This window comes from Protopterus annectens, chromosome 1.part2, assembly GCF_019279795.1.
Source record: "Protopterus annectens isolate FY-2018-M chromosome 1.part2, PAN1.0, whole genome shotgun sequence".
Taxonomy (NCBI): Eukaryota; Metazoa; Chordata; order Ceratodontiformes; family Protopteridae; genus Protopterus; species Protopterus annectens.
Genome location: NC_056727.1, coordinates 1204802079 through 1204820198, shown reverse-complemented (window position 1 = coordinate 1204820198; position 18120 = coordinate 1204802079). Strand labels below are relative to the sequence as shown.

Here is an 18120-nt window from a genome sequence, read left to right as displayed (position 1 = left end):
GCTCATGATTGGCAGTGGAGTTTTACGGTGTCTTGTTGCCAGTCCAGTGCCCAACCTTCTACTGAGGGCACACACAACCCTAAGGCCAATTTAGATGTCCAATCCACCTACAGAATTGTCTTTGAGATCTGGGTGGAAACCGGAGCACCCGCAGGAAACCCACGCGACCACAGGTAGGACATGCAGACTCCGCACAGAAGACACCCCAGTTGAGAATCGAACTGGAAAACCTCTTGCTGTGAGGCAGTAATGCTAACAGCTGTACCACCGTGGCCGCCCATAATTACATCTGTGTCTGATTTTCGTATTTTGCTCTCTCTCCCTTGACAATTACCACAGCTAGTCGGTAAATCCAGCCTTTATAATTTTGCACTTATCTGACTCGTGCATCATATTGTTGAGAAAAAAACATGATGAAGCAGAACCTGTTCTGTTAACTCTCAAATTATGAAAAATATTTAAAATTTATCCCTGATCAGTCGCATTCACTCAGTTATTCGCTTTCGTATACATTCACAGTCACTCTTGCATTCACTCTCACACGCAAACACTCACATTTGCTCACATGTATGAAACTGTAATGCTTTTATTTTCGCTTGCTTGCTGAATGTGGATTTTTAATACACAGCTAGTGAAGGGAAACTATACAGCAAGTACTTGTGTAACTCCTCTGCAGTTACTTATAGTTGGCAGTCATCTGCAAAATTTTTAGTTTAATATACTTATTTTAGTTTTTACACCCACTAAAAGTTCTCCATTTAGTGAATGTAAACATTGTGGCAGTTTGTTTTCCGTGTCTGGGATTAATGGAGGCCTAATATGCTACCATGAAGCCATGGACTTGATATTGGGCTCTCCTTGTACATTAATACCCTCTTGGAAAATGCCTGTTGTGCATCAGGGTGTTTGTTCGATCCACCCATAACATAAACTAATTTACAGATGGCACCTCACTTCATTGGAGATTGATATGGGGGCGGCCATTGATTGCTTGTTGTTGGTATCAAAATCCAAATGCCCACTGTAACTCTGGAAAAGTGCAACAGATTAATTTTTTATAGTGCCATGTCTGCTACAATTTCTGATAACTGGTCTCCAGTTACCTGAAAGTTTTGGGTGTTTGGTAAATTAACTTGCACTTTTGGTATATATATATATATACATATATAAGTGGAAAAAAATTAAACTTAAAACAAATATGTAAATTAAGAACTACAGTCAGGACAGATAACCAGGTAACTTTATTAAAAATAAGCGCCTTCATTCTGTAAGATCTAAAACTTCTTCAGACTGAAGTTTTGTATCATGCATGCTCGACAAGCCATGCTGCTTTGCTACAGATGGCTTGCACCTGTTACCCTTATGCTTTCGAATACTAGCCAAGGCTCTTAAACCCCCCCATAGTGCCTTTTTTAGGCAAGGTTCAAAATACAAACCCACTGCCGTAAATAGCACAAGTAACAAAAAACTGAGGGTAATGCTACTCGATGCCAGAAGTCTAAACCTCAAAATGTACGCACTCGAGGCACTCCTCAGTATGGAGAAAATCGATATATGTGTGCAGTAACAGAAACCTGGTTTAAGGCTCCAGAGAGCACCCCAGCACTACCAGGCTACAACTCGTACCATACATTTTTGCCAGAAAACCTGGACTGAAATACAAAAGGCGGGGGAGTATCCATATTCATCAAGGATACCCACACCTCCAGGTTAATGGCACAGCACGATGCTTCAGAGATCGTCCACATGCAACTAACAATGGGCAAAACTGCTATTCAAATTATAGCTTGCTACAGATCACTCACCATGTCCCAAGACCCCCACTCCACATTCCTGGAAACACTGTGAAACATTAAGGTCCTACCAAACACCCTGATATGGGGTGATTTCAATTACCCAAACATTAACTGGGAGAACGACTCAAGTACAAACTCCCTTGCCCAACCTTTCCTAGAATTTATAAACTCAAACGCCCTGGATCAACTGGTCAACACCCCAACCAGAGGTGAAAACATATTGAACCTGGTCATCACCAACATGGGTGACCGGTGTTCCACACAGGAGGTCAACCTCTCGCTGGTTAGATCTGACCATAAACTAATCACTCTAGATATCCACATTCCGCCACCACCCCCAGTCAAAGAAACCACTGTGAAAAACTTTTCAGAAGCAAACTTTTAGTTACTTAAGACCTAGGTGGGAAGTTTCAAAGCCCCCATGCTAAAGGATAATGCTGTCCAAGCTGCAAAATCCTTTACTAATGCACTCTACGGGCACCTACAAGAATGCATGGATCATGCTATCCCAAACAAAACCAAGACTCACTCCTCCAAGAAAAGGAAACCAGTCTGGTGGACCCTGCCATAAACAAGCTATACAATAGAAAGAGGAAACTAGTATAGAAAAGCGTAAAATCCCACAAAGGGAAGACTTCTCTGATCAGTATCGGCAAGAAACTACATTCCCTCATAAAATCATCCAAGACTAGCTTCGAAAGAAAAATTGCCATGGACTCCAAAGATGACCACAAGGCATTCTTTAGCTATGTCAAGAATCTAAGTGGCAATTCTCAGATCTGCTCAGAGTTGGTGCAGAATGGCACAAAATATACTGAACTGACCGATATAGCCAACATCCTGGCAGACAAGTTAAGTGCAAACTTCACCCCCCTCTCACCCTCAAAAGGGCCCATAACTATACCAGAAGAATGCAGTGCCCCTGAAATCACAGACACTCAGTTTAAAACAGCCCTCTCCAAAGCCAAAACAATGGGACCGGACGGTGTCCCAGGCTGCATCCTGCACAAGCTCAAAGATGAACTAATCCCTCATCTAAACACACTGCTTAAACTCAGCCTCTCCACAGGCTACATGCCCACAAAGTGGCAGATAGCAATGGTTATTCTGCTCCACAAAGGTGGAGCCACAATGGACCCTGGGAACTATCACCCTATAAGCTTGACTAGCTTGGTCTGCAAAGCTATGAAGCCGCATCATCATGGATCTCATTAAGAGAGACACTGGGAACCTCCAAACACTAGACACTACCCAGTTCGGCTTTAAGGGCAGATCATGCCTCCTAAACCTGGTGGATCTCTTTGAGACAGTTACCAAGGCTATAGATGAGGGAAAGGTGGTCCACACAGCCTACCTAGACCTCGCAAAGGCCTTTGACACCATTCCCCACTCTGGTATTATAGACAAGCTCACCAGCCTGAACATAAACCCCTACATCACGAGATTGGTTGCCAACTGGCTCACGGACAGATCCCACATGATAAGAGTTGCGGGAGCTAGGTCTGACTCTAAACCGGTTACAAATGACGTTCCCCAGGGCTCAGTCCTAGGACCCCTCCTGTTCAGCATATAATTCTCAGAGGTACAGGCAAGCACAGGAGGACTATGGCTGACCAAGTTCGCAGACGACTGCAAACTAGGGGCTATAATTGACACTCCGGCTGACACAGACATCCTCCAAAAGGGTCTCACTGAGACGGATACCTGGTGTCAAAACCATGGCCTCAAGCTAAATGCCAAAAAGTGCATAGTCATCCCCTTTGGAAAAAACAAAGTACCCACAAACTATAACCCTCTAAATACTGAAGACATAGTAAGGGATCTGGGGACCCAAGTAGTTAGTAACCTCTCCTTTGATAATCACTTTGCCAGTGTGGTTAGAAAATCCTTCTATGTGGCCCACTTAATCACAAAAGGGTTTGCATCCAGATGGAAAGAGGTCATTGGGCCCCTCTACGCATCACTCATCAGACCCATCATAGAGTACAATGCTTCATTTAGGATGTACCTTACAAGACACCTGCAACAACTGGAAAGACCACAGAAGTATTTCACCAAGAGGATCACTGGCCTCGAGCAGTTGCACTATGCAGCTCGACTGAAGAAACTCCAGCTGTACTCTGTTGCATACTGCCTACTCAGAGGTGATCTCTGCCTGACATGCAAGGCCATGTCCAACCCAGAATTGATGGACATGCTCCACCTAATGAAAACTATATCCCCTCGAGCCACATGCTCCAGGGATCTAAACCTCTCCACCACAATAAATAGGATGTGCTGGAGGGATAGATTCCTGTCCCAGAGACTTCCCATGCTCTGGAACAAGATTCCAGTCTACATTAGGTAGAGCTCCTCGCTAACCCTCTTCAATAGAAACCTTGACGCGTGGCTGGGAAACAGTTTACTCCAGGGATCACTTCAATGGCTCTGCTGGACAGAGGCACAGGGAACTAATCTAAGGGGGTGGCGAAAGCCAACACATTCCGGCTAGGCTTATAAATGCCTTCTGGCAGATAGCCTAGTACCTACCTATGACCTTACAGAATGAAAGCAGTTATTTTTAATAGTTACCTGGTTATCCGTCCTGAACGTAGCTTTTAATTTACATATATTTAAAAAAAGTGCTTTCATTCTGTATGATACAAAACTTTTTCAGTATGAAGAAGTTTTATATCATACAGAACAAAAGTGCTTATTTTTAATTGTTACTGGGCTGTCTGTCCTGAACGTAGTTTTTAATTTACATATATAAAGTGGGCCAGTTATTGCGTTAGGTCATCGTGACATTAAGTTTTGATTTTCAAGTAGCAAGTTGTAGCAGACATGGCACTATAAAAAATCTGTTGCATTTTTCCAAAGTTACAGCAGGCATTTGGGTTTTGAAATCCATTCCTATAGACATTGCAGATCTCCATTATGTGGCGAGAGTGGTAGGAACGAAGAAAAGACTGTAACACACTGATATGTGACAGAATGTGAAGTCCTGTCCTGCATTGTTGGGACTTGCCTTGTTTTTTTCATTTTCTCTTTTAAGCTCTTGTACACTGTTCTTGACCTATAGTATCGTAAATGGATGATTGCAGTATTATAAGCAGAGGTCTACTAAAGGTGGCATTGTTAAACGTTATAAATGTGTGTAATAAAGTGGTTTTAAACTAAACTGCATAAATAACCAAATCTATCTTTACTGGTAGGCAAAGCGAGCATTAGTATTTTAAGAAACTTCAATCGCTCCACTCTAGTGATCTGAAGTAGTTTCGGAGAGGTGAGCTTTTTTCTAGCACTGAACTGTATGCAGAAATATTTTAGTTTTACAGGATCTGAAGACATTGCAAACTCTTTAGTGTCATGAATAACAGAACTGTTCAGTATCACTGTCATCCTCTTGTTTTACAGGAAAATAGTTCACCTTGTCCAGCTCTGTTGGCAAAAATGTGGATAGGCTTGACTTTAACCTAGATCACCGTGGTTCAGTTATTGCACCTTTTTGACGGGAGCAGCTTGGTGGTAGATGGTGGAAATATGCAGTTGATGTTGGAATTCTCATCTGGGCGGGGTTGGGGGCTGCATTTGGTCCCTTTGTTTAGCAGGATGACTGCAGCTGCACTGCAGGCTTATCCACGTTACTGGGGATTTACGTGTGGTAACATGCATGGGTACTCCCACCTTGCTGGCAATAGTGGAATTCACAGCCAGAGCGCAAGGAAGGAGTCTATTGGATAGGGACTGCCCCGTCCAGATGATGGCCTCTTTGTCTGACTCTTCTGTCTCTGTGTAGAATGAATAGTTTGATAGGCTGTCACCTACACTACAGGACAAATTGACTGTGAGGCTTTCACAAGGGTCTGTATATGAATGGGCTATTCCTGTTCTCACAGGGAGTCAATGGGTCAATATGGTATGGGGGAAGATGTTGGGACACCAAAGAAAAGTTACTTTTCAAAGGCAGAAGGGTGCCATTCCCATTACAGTGTATTATTGCCTACTTCCTGTTAGTGACAGAGCATCAGCTAAAATTGTATTGCTTTGTAATAGTCTGAGGCAAAATCATCTCATTTTCTAAGGAAGCATTACTGAAAAATACCTTTATGTAAAGGTGAATTCTCTAACAAAATAGACAACAGACCTTTTTCTAATTTTAGCCTCTTGGCTAAACTGCTGTAAAGCTATGCTCATTTTACATTCTTTGTATATTTACAACATACTTTATCCTCTGGCATTTCCATCAGAACTACCTTGGTGAGATTATAGATTGTATTCTAAACAGCCTTGACATCAGTGTATTCTTTCCTGAGTTTAACAAGTGGTTTATTAAAGTCATCCCACTGACGTTGGTGGCAGTGCCTCCATCTGTAAGGACTAAGTGAATGCCAGGACTTTGGGGAGGGGGGCAGAAGTGCCATGATGCTGCTTTTTGGGCCATTTTCATTTGATGATTTTATATACCAGAGTTTTTCATTATTGATGGAGTGTTCTGTTTCAGTTCATGCAGTACAGAGCTGAAATTGAACTGCCTCAATCTGTCCTCCTCAGAGTTAGAAAAATCATCCTTTCTGAAAGGAAAGGCCTGCTCTTAAAACAGAACAATCATGCTACCATTGTTTCTAGGAGGTCATACTCTGAGAAACCAAATCCATAAAATGTTTTGTTGCTTCTTTGAACATCCCATGCCATTTGAAAGGGAAGAGATCAGATGAGATTATAGAAGCTGAAAAGTATTTTTTTAATAACTAGCCTTATTACCACACAATCCTCTTATACTTTAATTTATGATTAAAAATATCATTTTGTGGTTTCTGCCCTAATAAACAAGATTGCAGAATATAATGCAATAAACAGGTTTGCTTTTACACTGCTGGCGGTTGCCATAAAGACTTAGGCCAACCAGAAACCTGAGGTAATGACATTCAACTTTTGCTTTGCTCATAGGATTCTTCTTGACACATGCAATATGTAACTCATTCCCTGGCATTTGCTGTGAAGGACTTTTCAGTCCTCCTGAGTCGCACCTTCCTTAAATCATTACAATTCATAACGGATGCAATGACACAGCCTTTGCCAGTCTTATCTCCTGACCATACATTTAGCATCTGTATGAGTTTGTGTTAAAACCATGAAAGGATACCAAGAATATTTTAGCTTGCAGTCCTTGCTGCATTGCCAGGGATGTTATTACTAGAATTTGTGTGTTGTATTCAATCCACCCAAGCCTCCCAAACCTTCAGCTCACAAGCCTGTCTTCTGGGTTTGCATTATTGTGTTTGACTTTTTTTCAATATCTCTTAAAGCTCTTCTCAAGTTATAGCCATCAAGCACTCAGCATTTAAGATCCTTTTCCTGTGTACCCTAACTGCATGCAGAAATATTAAGTACTGCTGTATGTGTGTGTGTTGTATAGTATTTTTTGTATACTGTAAATTGTATCGGAACCATTGAATTTATTACGTAAAGTTTTGCTGCCCGGGTTTTGTACTCTTAAGGCCTATGTTGTATTGTATGTATGGATATATTTTGTATTTCATAGTTCAAGATATGCTCTCCCTGGGTCTCCAATGAAAAAGGTGGCTGCCAAGCTAGGTTTACTTAGTCGGGAAATGAAGTGACACAATAAAGACATTGCCTCATTACCCTGAGTTGGATTAAAGAAACAGTCAAGTCATTATCCCATGACCTGAAGTGGAATAAAGTAGCACAATAAAGACATCCTGCTGTGACCCTGAACTGACCCTGAACTGAATTAATGCAAGACAATAAAGATATTGCACCGTAACCCTGAACTGTATTAAAGTAATGCAATAAAGATATCATGCCGTGATCCAGAACTGAATTTAAGTGACACAATAAAGGCATTTCCGATAGACTAAGCATGTTGGCCCATAACCCAGAATTGGGTTAAAATAACAGACATTATCCCATGACCCTGAATTAGGTAAAGTGTTTTTTGGATGATGGATGACTAATCACATTAAAGATAACTAAAGGGTTATCTTATTGTAAGCAACAGTTTTGCCCACAGTAAGGATTTGTGTGGTATGACATGCCTAGTTGCATGGTGTGTGTGGTATGACATGCCTAGTTGCACGGTGTAATAGGGAGAAGCACTTTGCATCACATGTTTTCTCTATTTCAGTGGAAGTGTGTGCAGCCATCATTCATTCAGAGTTCACCTCTTGAGCAGTCCAGTTGAGTTTATGTAGAGCAGCACAGCCACAGAAAAGAAAACCTTAGGAGATGCATGTATCCAGCTTAATCGCTGACAAATTGGTCAAAGTCAGCATTCTGGAATAGAAAGCCAACAAAGGCTTCATCAACAACTTTCTTTTTGGGGGAGTGGTAAATTCCCTCAGAGCACTGCGTACCCCCCTCCCTATGTAATATAACTGTTAGGCTGATAAAACCTTTAATGAATATTAGAGAGAGATAAGTGACACTCCATTCGGCTACAGTCAGTGACAGACTCAGTTATATTTTGTTTTCCTTTACTGGATTGCATGATTGCTGTGCATTCATTGCTGATAGTTATTTATTGTTGTTTCAACTTAACTTTTTTGCTTCTCTTTTAGACCAAGATGCAGATGCCCAGGTAGTGTTGAAGGAGGCCAGCAGCCTGTTGCAGAGACAGTTTGATTTCCATACTACTACAATACAGATTGAAATTTACTCTGATGGAATAGTAAAGTGCAGAAACTGCCAGGATCCCTGTGACTAGAGCTTTGATATCTCATGTGCCTTAAGTCTGACTCTAAGCCCAGACAAAAAGTTTGTTTGCAACAGCATTGTCAAAATGTTGCTTGGAAATTCTTTTTTACCATTCTTGCTGAATCGGACTTGGTGGTGGTGTGGATCTTTGCAGTTAAACTTAGTGGCGCTCTTTGAAATAAGTCATTTGTTAACCTGTAATGGTATACTTATTTTTGTGGGGTGGGAAGGGTAGAGCTATTTTTCATTCTGTTACAACAGAATTAAATGTAATCACCATGATCTCATCTGTGGAAAATGTGTTTTGTCAGCTTGTCTTGGATAATATGTGAATCAGTGATTGTTTTTCTTGCAGTGACAACAGAAGCAAATGGTTCTGAGCAATAAATAAATAAATAAATTAATTAATTAATTAATTAATTAAAATAAATAAAGCAAAATCATTGTGCGAGTATGCACCAAAAAAATTTATGAACACAGAAGTAGTTAACCCTAAGTTGCAAAACAACACAATAAATCAGGTTAAATGCTTAAAAATTGTTAAAATCCTCCTGCCACACAATTGGAGATGAGGGAATGGTGCAAAATGCATACCCTATCTAAGACTGGGGAGTAGCATATGCATATTGTAATTATCAGATATCCAGTTCTCAAAAGGATTTGGTAACATTAGACTGTGATAGCTACACTGTGCATCATCCGATAATGGAGCTGTTTGTGTCATTCAGTCTCTAGGTTAATGACTTTTCCTATGCTGTGTTTATGTGAGGGTGTTTATATATTTTGTGGGTTAACCTGATATGCATTTCTGTATGTGAATAATGCATGTATGTATATCTGTATTTATATTGCATTTAGCCAACAGAGGATGTGATTGTATGATGAAATAATTCTGTTGCACTCTGCTGTAATAATGGAGGCCTTTCTGTTCCTTAAGAGCAGTGGGCTTCATACTTTTATACTTGGGACTTACCCACTCATTAGGCTGTTGAGAACTTTCCTGAACATGTCATTTCTTAAAATGGGTAACTCATTTTGAACTGTTGCATTTTATGATTAAACCAGTCTGTATCATATTTGCTTGCATTTTTACTAGTAAGGCTTAACTGTGTATAATCAATTGAGCCAGTAGCATCATCTGACTATATTTATTTTAAGTTTTGTTTAATCTCCTGTACTCTGTTAGACTTAGCTTCATTCAGCTTCATTTCTGTTCTATAATAAGCTGGCTTGTGAAATCTAGAGAAGTTTCGAATGCTACCCTTCTGTGAGGGAAGTACTGGTTTTAAATGTGAGGGAGTGTGGTACTTAAAGGGATCCTCCTTTCTTAGGAATGTATAAGGTGAAGAATTTGACAAGTTTTACATATGGTATAATGTGAAGATATACTCAGCCATATTATTGGCTACTCAAGGATGCCGTTTTCTGAATTTGCATCCATGATGCAAATGTTCAAATTTGTAATGAGTGAGCATTTTATGATCTCTCATTGCCAGCTATCAAAGCAAAAAAAGGATTTTTAGTACAAATACCATTAAACAGGGACAACAAAAAATGTATGTTAGTTTTACTTTTTCAAAATCATCATTGCACTGACATGTTGAATTTGTTCCAGCCATGCATTAGATTTGGTGTTATAGTTACAAAAGCTTTTCCTTCTGGTCTAGTGTGCAGTGGGACCATGGTAGTGCAGTGGTTAGCATTGTTGCCTCACAGCAAGAGGTCTTCCAGTTCGATTCTCGGCTGGAGAACATTCTGTGCAGAATCTGCATGTCCTCCCTGCGGTCGAGTAAACTTTAAAGACATGCAGATAGGTACGTGATTGTCTGTGTGTGCCTTCTGTGAAGATTGGGAACTGGGCTTGGCTACTCGACACTGTAAAAATCACTGCCAATCAGTAGCAGACCAGTGATCTGCTGCAGTGACCCCTAATTGGGAAAAGCTGAAAGACTAACTAGTATGCAGTTCACAATGAGTTCACAAAAGTAAGATGTAACTTTTTTTTAATGTTTGTTACAAGATTTTGCATGGAATCAAGCAATATATATGCAGCTTGATAAAAATTGTTAAAGCAGTTGTTGAAAAGAATTATGTAAGGTAGTTTACTCGTACTTAAACCTGCCTAGGTTTAAGCATTTTTAAGCATTAAGCATTTTTGCCTGGCAATTTTTGGGTTTATTTGCTAAAAACTGACCTGTATTTCTCATTTGCTGAAATTAATGTATTTTAGACACTTCTTGTTTTGATGAGTTGCTGGTGTTTCCTATTTGCATGTTTCATATCCACTAATATTTTGGGTTGTTCCACATACTTTGGTATGTGGAACTATTTTAATTCAGTGCTGCAGCACTCTGTAAGTGGAATGTTTCTATCTGAAGGGGATAATTTGCATGCAATGGGTATTTCCCATCAGTTGCATCATCTAAGTGGCAGGAATATCCTCTTTCACTGGTGCAACCATATCTCTAATATTAGATTGAAAGAGCAATGGATAGTCTTTTTTTATTCAGAATTAAAAAAATAAATAAAAAGTATCCTACTTACTCTGGTTAAGTTCTAACTTTTCAATTAAATGAACTGACCTGTGCACACCCAAGCTACTGTAAATGACAGAAAGATATTATGGGCATATGCAGATACTTACCATTTTGGCTGTTTTTTGAAAGGCCTCTCTACAGTTTGTGCTTTTTTCCCTCCTCCCTTTTCCACTATATGGCTAGATGATGCTCTCATCTGCATGTTAGCAGATATTCCAGCTGTAAGTTTATAATCTTGTATTCTTTGTTCTCAGCTGTGATTCCTCTATTTCTGGTGGGGATCAGGAACTAAGAATTCCTAGGCCTAGACTGTACCCTGTTACATGAGGACAACTCATGGGGAATGCATATCCTGAGCATGGGGAATGCATATCCTGAGCATGGGAACTCGAGGAGAAGTAAAGAACTAGCCACTCGGAAAGGTGTCCAGCAAGAAAAATGGTCAATCAGCCAACTCATTTGGTTCCTCCAAAGATCATTTCACATGACTACTCTAAAATCCATTTAATTAGCGCTAGGGTAGTTACAAAGTTAGACTTTCGGTAAGAAGAATATTTGGTTACTGTGTTGTTCTGGGATTGTCTCATTGGCTTCTATTACAAGTGTTCCCTACATTTGCTTCCACATTAAACAGTTAAGGCACAAACTCATAACTGACATGGAGTTATCAAAAAAGGGAGATGTGGGAAAATGCACTAACAAAGCAGACAAAATATTTTGTAGCTAGATTTCAGTCTCTTACTATAGTTATGCAATAATTCTTAATAATGCAATTCTTATCTTTTAAAAAAATTGATAAATAAGGCAAATGTTTTTTCTTTGCTGCTGTTTAATAATCCATTATTATATATCTTTGAATGATATGTGGTTCACTTAAAGCCATCTGATCCTTTTTCCATTGTACATGAAATATCATTGTAGGATGTGTTGCTCATAATTTCAGAAAGGTCTGTTAATACAAAGTACTTCTTTATAGAAATGTTTGTTGCACAGTTTTCGCATCAGAAATGCCCTACATCTAGTTTGACTTAATCTGCATGATTCTGAATGTTTTCTTGTCTATTTTAGATAAGGCAGACTTGTGTTATACTCTGATAGAAAATGAGGTGTTATCAATGTAATTGGAATATAAGCATTTTCTGTCCCTGTTGATTTTGACAAAACACTTTGCATTGAGTATAGAAGCAGCATATTTTATAAGGGTCGTCATGTTTTCTTTCTCTGTGGTGGTATATTGAATTTAGAATTGAGAAGTTTACCTTGAGGTAAGAAAAAGCACAATTGAAATTTTTAATTAAACCTGCTGCTAGATGGATACAGTGCAGTAAAGGTGCAGCTGCTTTAAAAAGCCTATTTGGGTGCCTGAAACTGTTACCATCAAAATGTATTTGGTCACAGTTTGTCCTATTTTGCAAGTTTGGAGCAGTATTTATCGTCTCTATTGCTTATCACATTTGTTTATTAGGGCTACATTTTAATTTTGAGCTCCTGTAGCACTCTACATGCATTCCTACTAAAAGCTGTACTGCATTGATAACTCCATATTGTGTCTCATGGCAGCAGTCTGTGGTGTCACATTACAAGACTGGCTTCATGTAAGAAATTTGGTTTAGAGGCAAATAAAGCTGTGAGGGAGTTGCTCATAGCCCTAACATAGGGATTTAGCTCTCTAGACTAATTCCTAATTCTTCTGAACAGTCTCCATGCAGTATCTCTTCCAGTTATAGTACATTCAGCTCATTGAGTCCCAGCTGATCACACGATTTAAGTGAAAATATTTTTATCAGAATATTGATTGGTGGTTTTGCAGGGGCGGCCGTGTTGGTGCAGTGGTTAACATTGCCACCTCACAGCAAGAGGTTCTCTGGTTCGATCCTATGCTGGGGTGCCGTCTGTGTGGAGTCTGCATGTCCTCCCTGTGGTTGCGTGAGTTTCCTCCGGGTGCTCCGGTTTCTTCCCATATCCTAAAGACATGCTGTAGGTGGATTGGATACTCTAAATTGACCCTGAGGTGTGATTGTGCACATGTGTGTGCCTTTCGTGGAAGGTTGGGTGACGGGCTGGCAACTCGACACCATAAAAACTCCACTGCCAATCGAGCAGACAGGTGATCCGCTGTGGCGACCCCTAATCAGGAAAAGCCGAAAGAAGATGATTGGTGGTTTTGCACGAAGTACAGGGCACCTTATCCATGCAAGAGGCTTCACCGCAGGCTAAATGTTAACATTCTGTGAGGTTAAAGAGCCTTTAACAAATTTATAAATATATTGCAGCTACACCATGCTTAACTGCATTTGTAAATGATGCAACAGCCAGCATTCACCATTGATTGTTATTACCTCTTTTAGCTGTGTTCTTTGTACACAGGCATTTGTCTGGCATGCAAGTGACATTTAGTTATACCACTCAAGGTATTATAGGACAGTCTAAATGATGAGACTGCATTCAAGCAAAATACTTGGTCTGCATTTTGCTGTGTCTGTAGGTTTTCTTTTAGGTCTTCCAAATACTTTACAGCAAAATCGCTATAAAGAACTGTATTCTTTGTGATGGTGCCTATTTTAATTACCCATAGAACACAGGGCTACTTAATTTTCCTCTCCTTTTCTCTATAAGCTCTTTCACCATGACATCAGTAATACACCTGCTAGTGACAGCAGCACATAAACCATTTTGTGTTTTATCAAGTTTCTAATGTTTATCTTTGTCTTTGTTAATATAGTTCAGCTGTCAATGTCTTTTGTACAACAGTTTTAATAATAACAAAATAAACTTTTATTTTAAGTCCCTGTTTGGAAGCATTATTTTCCTTTCACTGTTTACTTTACTAGTAATAGTATGACCTCATAATTAATTCAACAGATGACCCCCCTCCCTTTCATTTTCTTGGAATACTGTTAGCAGCACAATGACTTCCATATGTTGAAGGGTGACAACTGCTTCAGAAGCAGTATTATGGTACAAATCCCTTTTGGACAGGATTGTATTGCACCATTCCTCCATTACTGAAGGGCTTGCAATGATGCTTGCACTTTTAAAATGTTTTATTTTACACCATCTGTGACAATATGGGCAAGTGTCAGCATAGCAGCTGGAGCTTTGCAATGAATATGTCCTTTTAATAACAAATGGCTTTATACAAGATACTTGTGTTACAAATGTATTAGAACTGTATGTCATTTGTATAGCAAACTGATTTGTACAGATGTTTATGTGGAAAATGTATTGTTGAGGTTTGCTTGTGTTAAAATGCATCAACAGTGCACCCTGCTGAAATGAAAATAAATGTTACATGTATTATTGCAACTAAATTAAATGGAACAGCAAAGGTTAACCTTAAGAAAATAAGGGAAAATAACTAAGCTGTTAAACCATTAAAATGGTACCCCACAGTGCTGAATAGGACTGGAGATGCTGGGTCTTGGAAAAGAGCCTTTGTTCATTAGCTCAGTGAAGAGGGGAGGACCCAGGCACTGCCATAAACATTTGGATGTATATTGCAGTCTGTGCTAAATTCTTCTCTGTTTAAAAGTGGAAATACTGTGAGAACCTAGAGTCAGGTGACAAGATGAGGTCATTCTTCCAGCCATCTTGGAAATTATAATTTAGATATTAAAATGAGAAATCTGAGTATTGAGTATTTTGTTTGGGAAATCTGACTCAAAAGACCCTCACCCACAGCATCTTGCCTTGCAGTATTAAGTAAAATAGCTAGGGCACAGTAAAATGTGAAGCTTAGCTCAGTGTGCATTTATTTATACGAGTCTGTCCATCTTATAGTGAAGCTTAGCTCATCAATATTTTCTGTGATTTGAACTCTGAGATTTACTGTAAATATAGATGCAATATTTTCCTGTTCTTTTATTTATTTTTAAATATATTTAAAACTTTTATTGTAGCTTGTCCTTGTAGAAAGTATCTAACCTTTTGAGTACTTATATTTATTTGGTGGTACTGTGTGGGCTACTCCAGAAGGCCTAGCCATCTTTGTGAACTACCATTGTTGTTAGTATTATTGATTATTGCACAGTATAATTAGACACACTTTGTAAAGGACCTTAGAGTAGTTGATTGTGGAGTGTCTGGTGGTGGTGACAACTACTCTGGACATAAGGGGAAAGAGTGGGTAAATCTATAACAGACGTTCCTCTGTGTGTGTGTGTGTGTGTGTGTGTGTGTGTGTGTGTGTGTGTGTGTGTGTGTGTGTGTGAAATCAAATCTGTGTGCCAGCTACTTGGGGCAGGGACACGAAGGACTGGGTTCACAGAGAGGGTGCTGGAGGACATGGCTTGGACTCTGCTGAAGATCTAACCCTACTGCTGTACCAATGTGGGAGTCTTATTTGGGGACCTGGAAGGAGACAGAGACATCCAGAACCCTGGCTATGTGTGTTGTCTGTGGGCTGTTAAGGGAAATTGTACTTGAAGCAGAGAGGTCTGCATCTGGAAATACTGAGTGTATCCATTTGTATTCCAAGTGAATATCCCTCACCAGTATCAGTAGTGAGGTATCAGCCTCCATGATTACTGACCCAGTGAGGGGACGACACATTGGTGGCAGTGGTAAACACTGGTCACTAAATAAGGTGTTTGTACTCTCAGCAGCCACATGATAGACATTCAGAGTTGTATATCACAATACTTGTATTTACTTTTTGGTAGTCAGTGAGAGCAGGCAAGGATGTCAGCAGAGGATTATGGCAAGCTCACATGAACCAATTGGCTGAGATTTGCCAAGCCAAAGGACTAGTGCATGCCAACCTGACTAAAGGGGAAATGATTGCAGTCTTAATCATAGCTGCATCATAGAGCAGCAACCAGGAAGACAACCAGGCTGACAATGGGGATGTACACCTCTCAGAAATAGGGCAGTTCAACTTTTCCTCAGAGGACTTAAAAATCCACCTGGATTTAGATACTTAAGCTGGAGTCCAAGCATTTAGAATTAGAATCGGCAAAGAGACTGCAGAGTTTGGAGGTAAAAGTAGAATCAGCAGAGAGACTGTGGCATTTGGAAACCAAAGAAAATGAGAGGCAGCAGCAACATGAAAAGGAAATGCTGACTCTTTGCCGGGGTCATGGACATTGGGATGCCCCTGCACTGGCCCAGTAATCAAGGAGCCTCAATCCTCACCACTAACGCCAGTGAGGGATGTGCACAATTGGGAGGATGATGAGTACACACACAGTAAAGTACAATTTCCCTTAAGAGCACACAAAGTTCACAGGCAGTCTGGGCCTGGTTTCTCCCACTCTTTCCAGATCCCCAATAAGACTCCCCACTGGCACAGCTATAGGGTTAAGATCTCAGCTGAGTGGTTAAGCCAAAACCTCCAACACCCTCTCTGTCCAAAAAGTGCTCCATGTCCCTGCCCAAGTAGCTGACACACACACACAAACACTTTGAGATTTGATTTGTATACAAACACACAGACACTCCTGGGGAAGGCTGACACAGGTTTACTGTCAATGCCCCCTTCTTCCCAGATTATAAGGAAATCACTGTAACCAACCACGCTTGCTTATTGGCTACTATATGGCCCTTACCAAAGGGTGACCAATTCTACTGTGTAATGTTACTATTGTCCAAATGGTAACTGTGACAGACTTTTAAGGCTATTGGAGTGGCCTATACAGTGTACCCTAAGAGTTTAAATATCTCTAAACAAACCAGCCACAATTGAAATGTTTAAATATATTTAATAATAAATAAAAGAACACGAAAATACTCTTAACTCCATACAGTGACCTCAGAGATCAGAATCACAGGAAGTATTTTAAAACAACATAGTAGGGCAGTCTCAAATATAGAAAACATCTAAACTAATCTTTGCTATATGCATATCTATATCTAAAGCGATACAATGCCTGACTCTTACTTACAGAGCAAGGCAAATACAAGTGCTGAATGGATATTTCAGGTCCAACGACAAATACTAAATACACAGACTTTCTCTGAGAGAGTTCTCAAATTAATATGAAAACATTACTGCTGGGTCAGCTGGATGATATCATTCACTTCCCAAGCTAACAAACTTGTCTCTCAGAAGTTTGCCTAGAACTGGAAGTTGTAAAACATTTAAACACTTTTACTTTTGAAACCTGTAATTATTTCGGTTTCTAGACAATAGAAAGTACTTCTAGATGTAGACATCCTGTCTTCTTGCTGAGATAAACACCATTGTAAAACTCTTCACTTATTTTCTCTGAGTTTGGAATTTAACTCTGTATGTTCCAACTTCTACTATGAAAACATACATTTGCACAGGTATATAGTTTATACACATTTCTGCTCTTTTCCAGCAGGGTACACTATGGTTACATTTTTGAAGCTCCGTACATAACCATACAGTTCAGCACATACTTCTGCACCAGTAGTTTAATATCCACTTAACATAGTTTTCTTACATTTGTAAGACAAGCATATGAATCATATTAATATTCACAAATGACCTAGAATTATTTACAAAATTCCAGCTAGCTGGACTGGCAGCCTCACAGATGTAATGGAGAAGAGAGTAACCATTGCCCAGAAGCAACAAAGGTGACTATACTTCTTCCTCCAGTACCAAGAAGGTGATGATTTTGATAGTTGTATTCATATTTGAAAGAGTATGGAAACGGTATAATGTTGATCGAAAGCTCTGGGTACAGTTCCTCACCCCCTTCCTTCATGTTAAAGCTGTAACTGTTTCTAAAGTGTCTGATACTGATTGTTTAGATTATGGAAAAGTGAAGCACTGGTTATTAGGGTTTTAAGTTAACACCGGAAGCTTACAGAAAAAAAGTTTTGGGAGCATAGACGCAAGGCAGGTGAAAGTTTGTGTTTATATTGCTGTTAAGCACTTATAGGTGGGTGAGTAGGTGTCAGGTCACCACTTTTCCAGGGCTGGCAGACCTGTTGGTGAGGGAACAAGCCCTTAGCGCTTTGCCTGAGGACATGAGAATGTGATTGATTGGCAGACCAGGAATACAACTCTATACAGATTTGGGGGAAAAATGAGACCTATACCTAGCATGCAGGGCATCACTGCACAGGAAAGGGATACCCAGTGCTGCACATAGATATAAGGAAACCCATGGTAGGCA

The 18120-nt window shown here is 39.8% G+C and overlaps 1 protein-coding gene across 2 annotated transcripts in view; it reads left to right on the top strand.

The window, feature by feature from the left end:
* The window catches only part of LOC122792288 (zinc transporter 2-like), a 502472-nt gene extending 492901 nt beyond the window's left edge, over positions 1-9571 (top strand). For both annotated transcript variants that reach the window (XM_044060060.1, XM_044060061.1), the window contains one exon: positions 8360-9571. In XM_044060060.1, coding sequence (XP_043915995.1) covers positions 8360-8505 — 146 coding nt within the window. In that variant the 3' untranslated portion in view covers positions 8506-9571. The remainder of the gene's footprint in view (positions 1-8359) is intronic.
* Positions 9572-18120: the final 8549 nt, after the last annotated feature.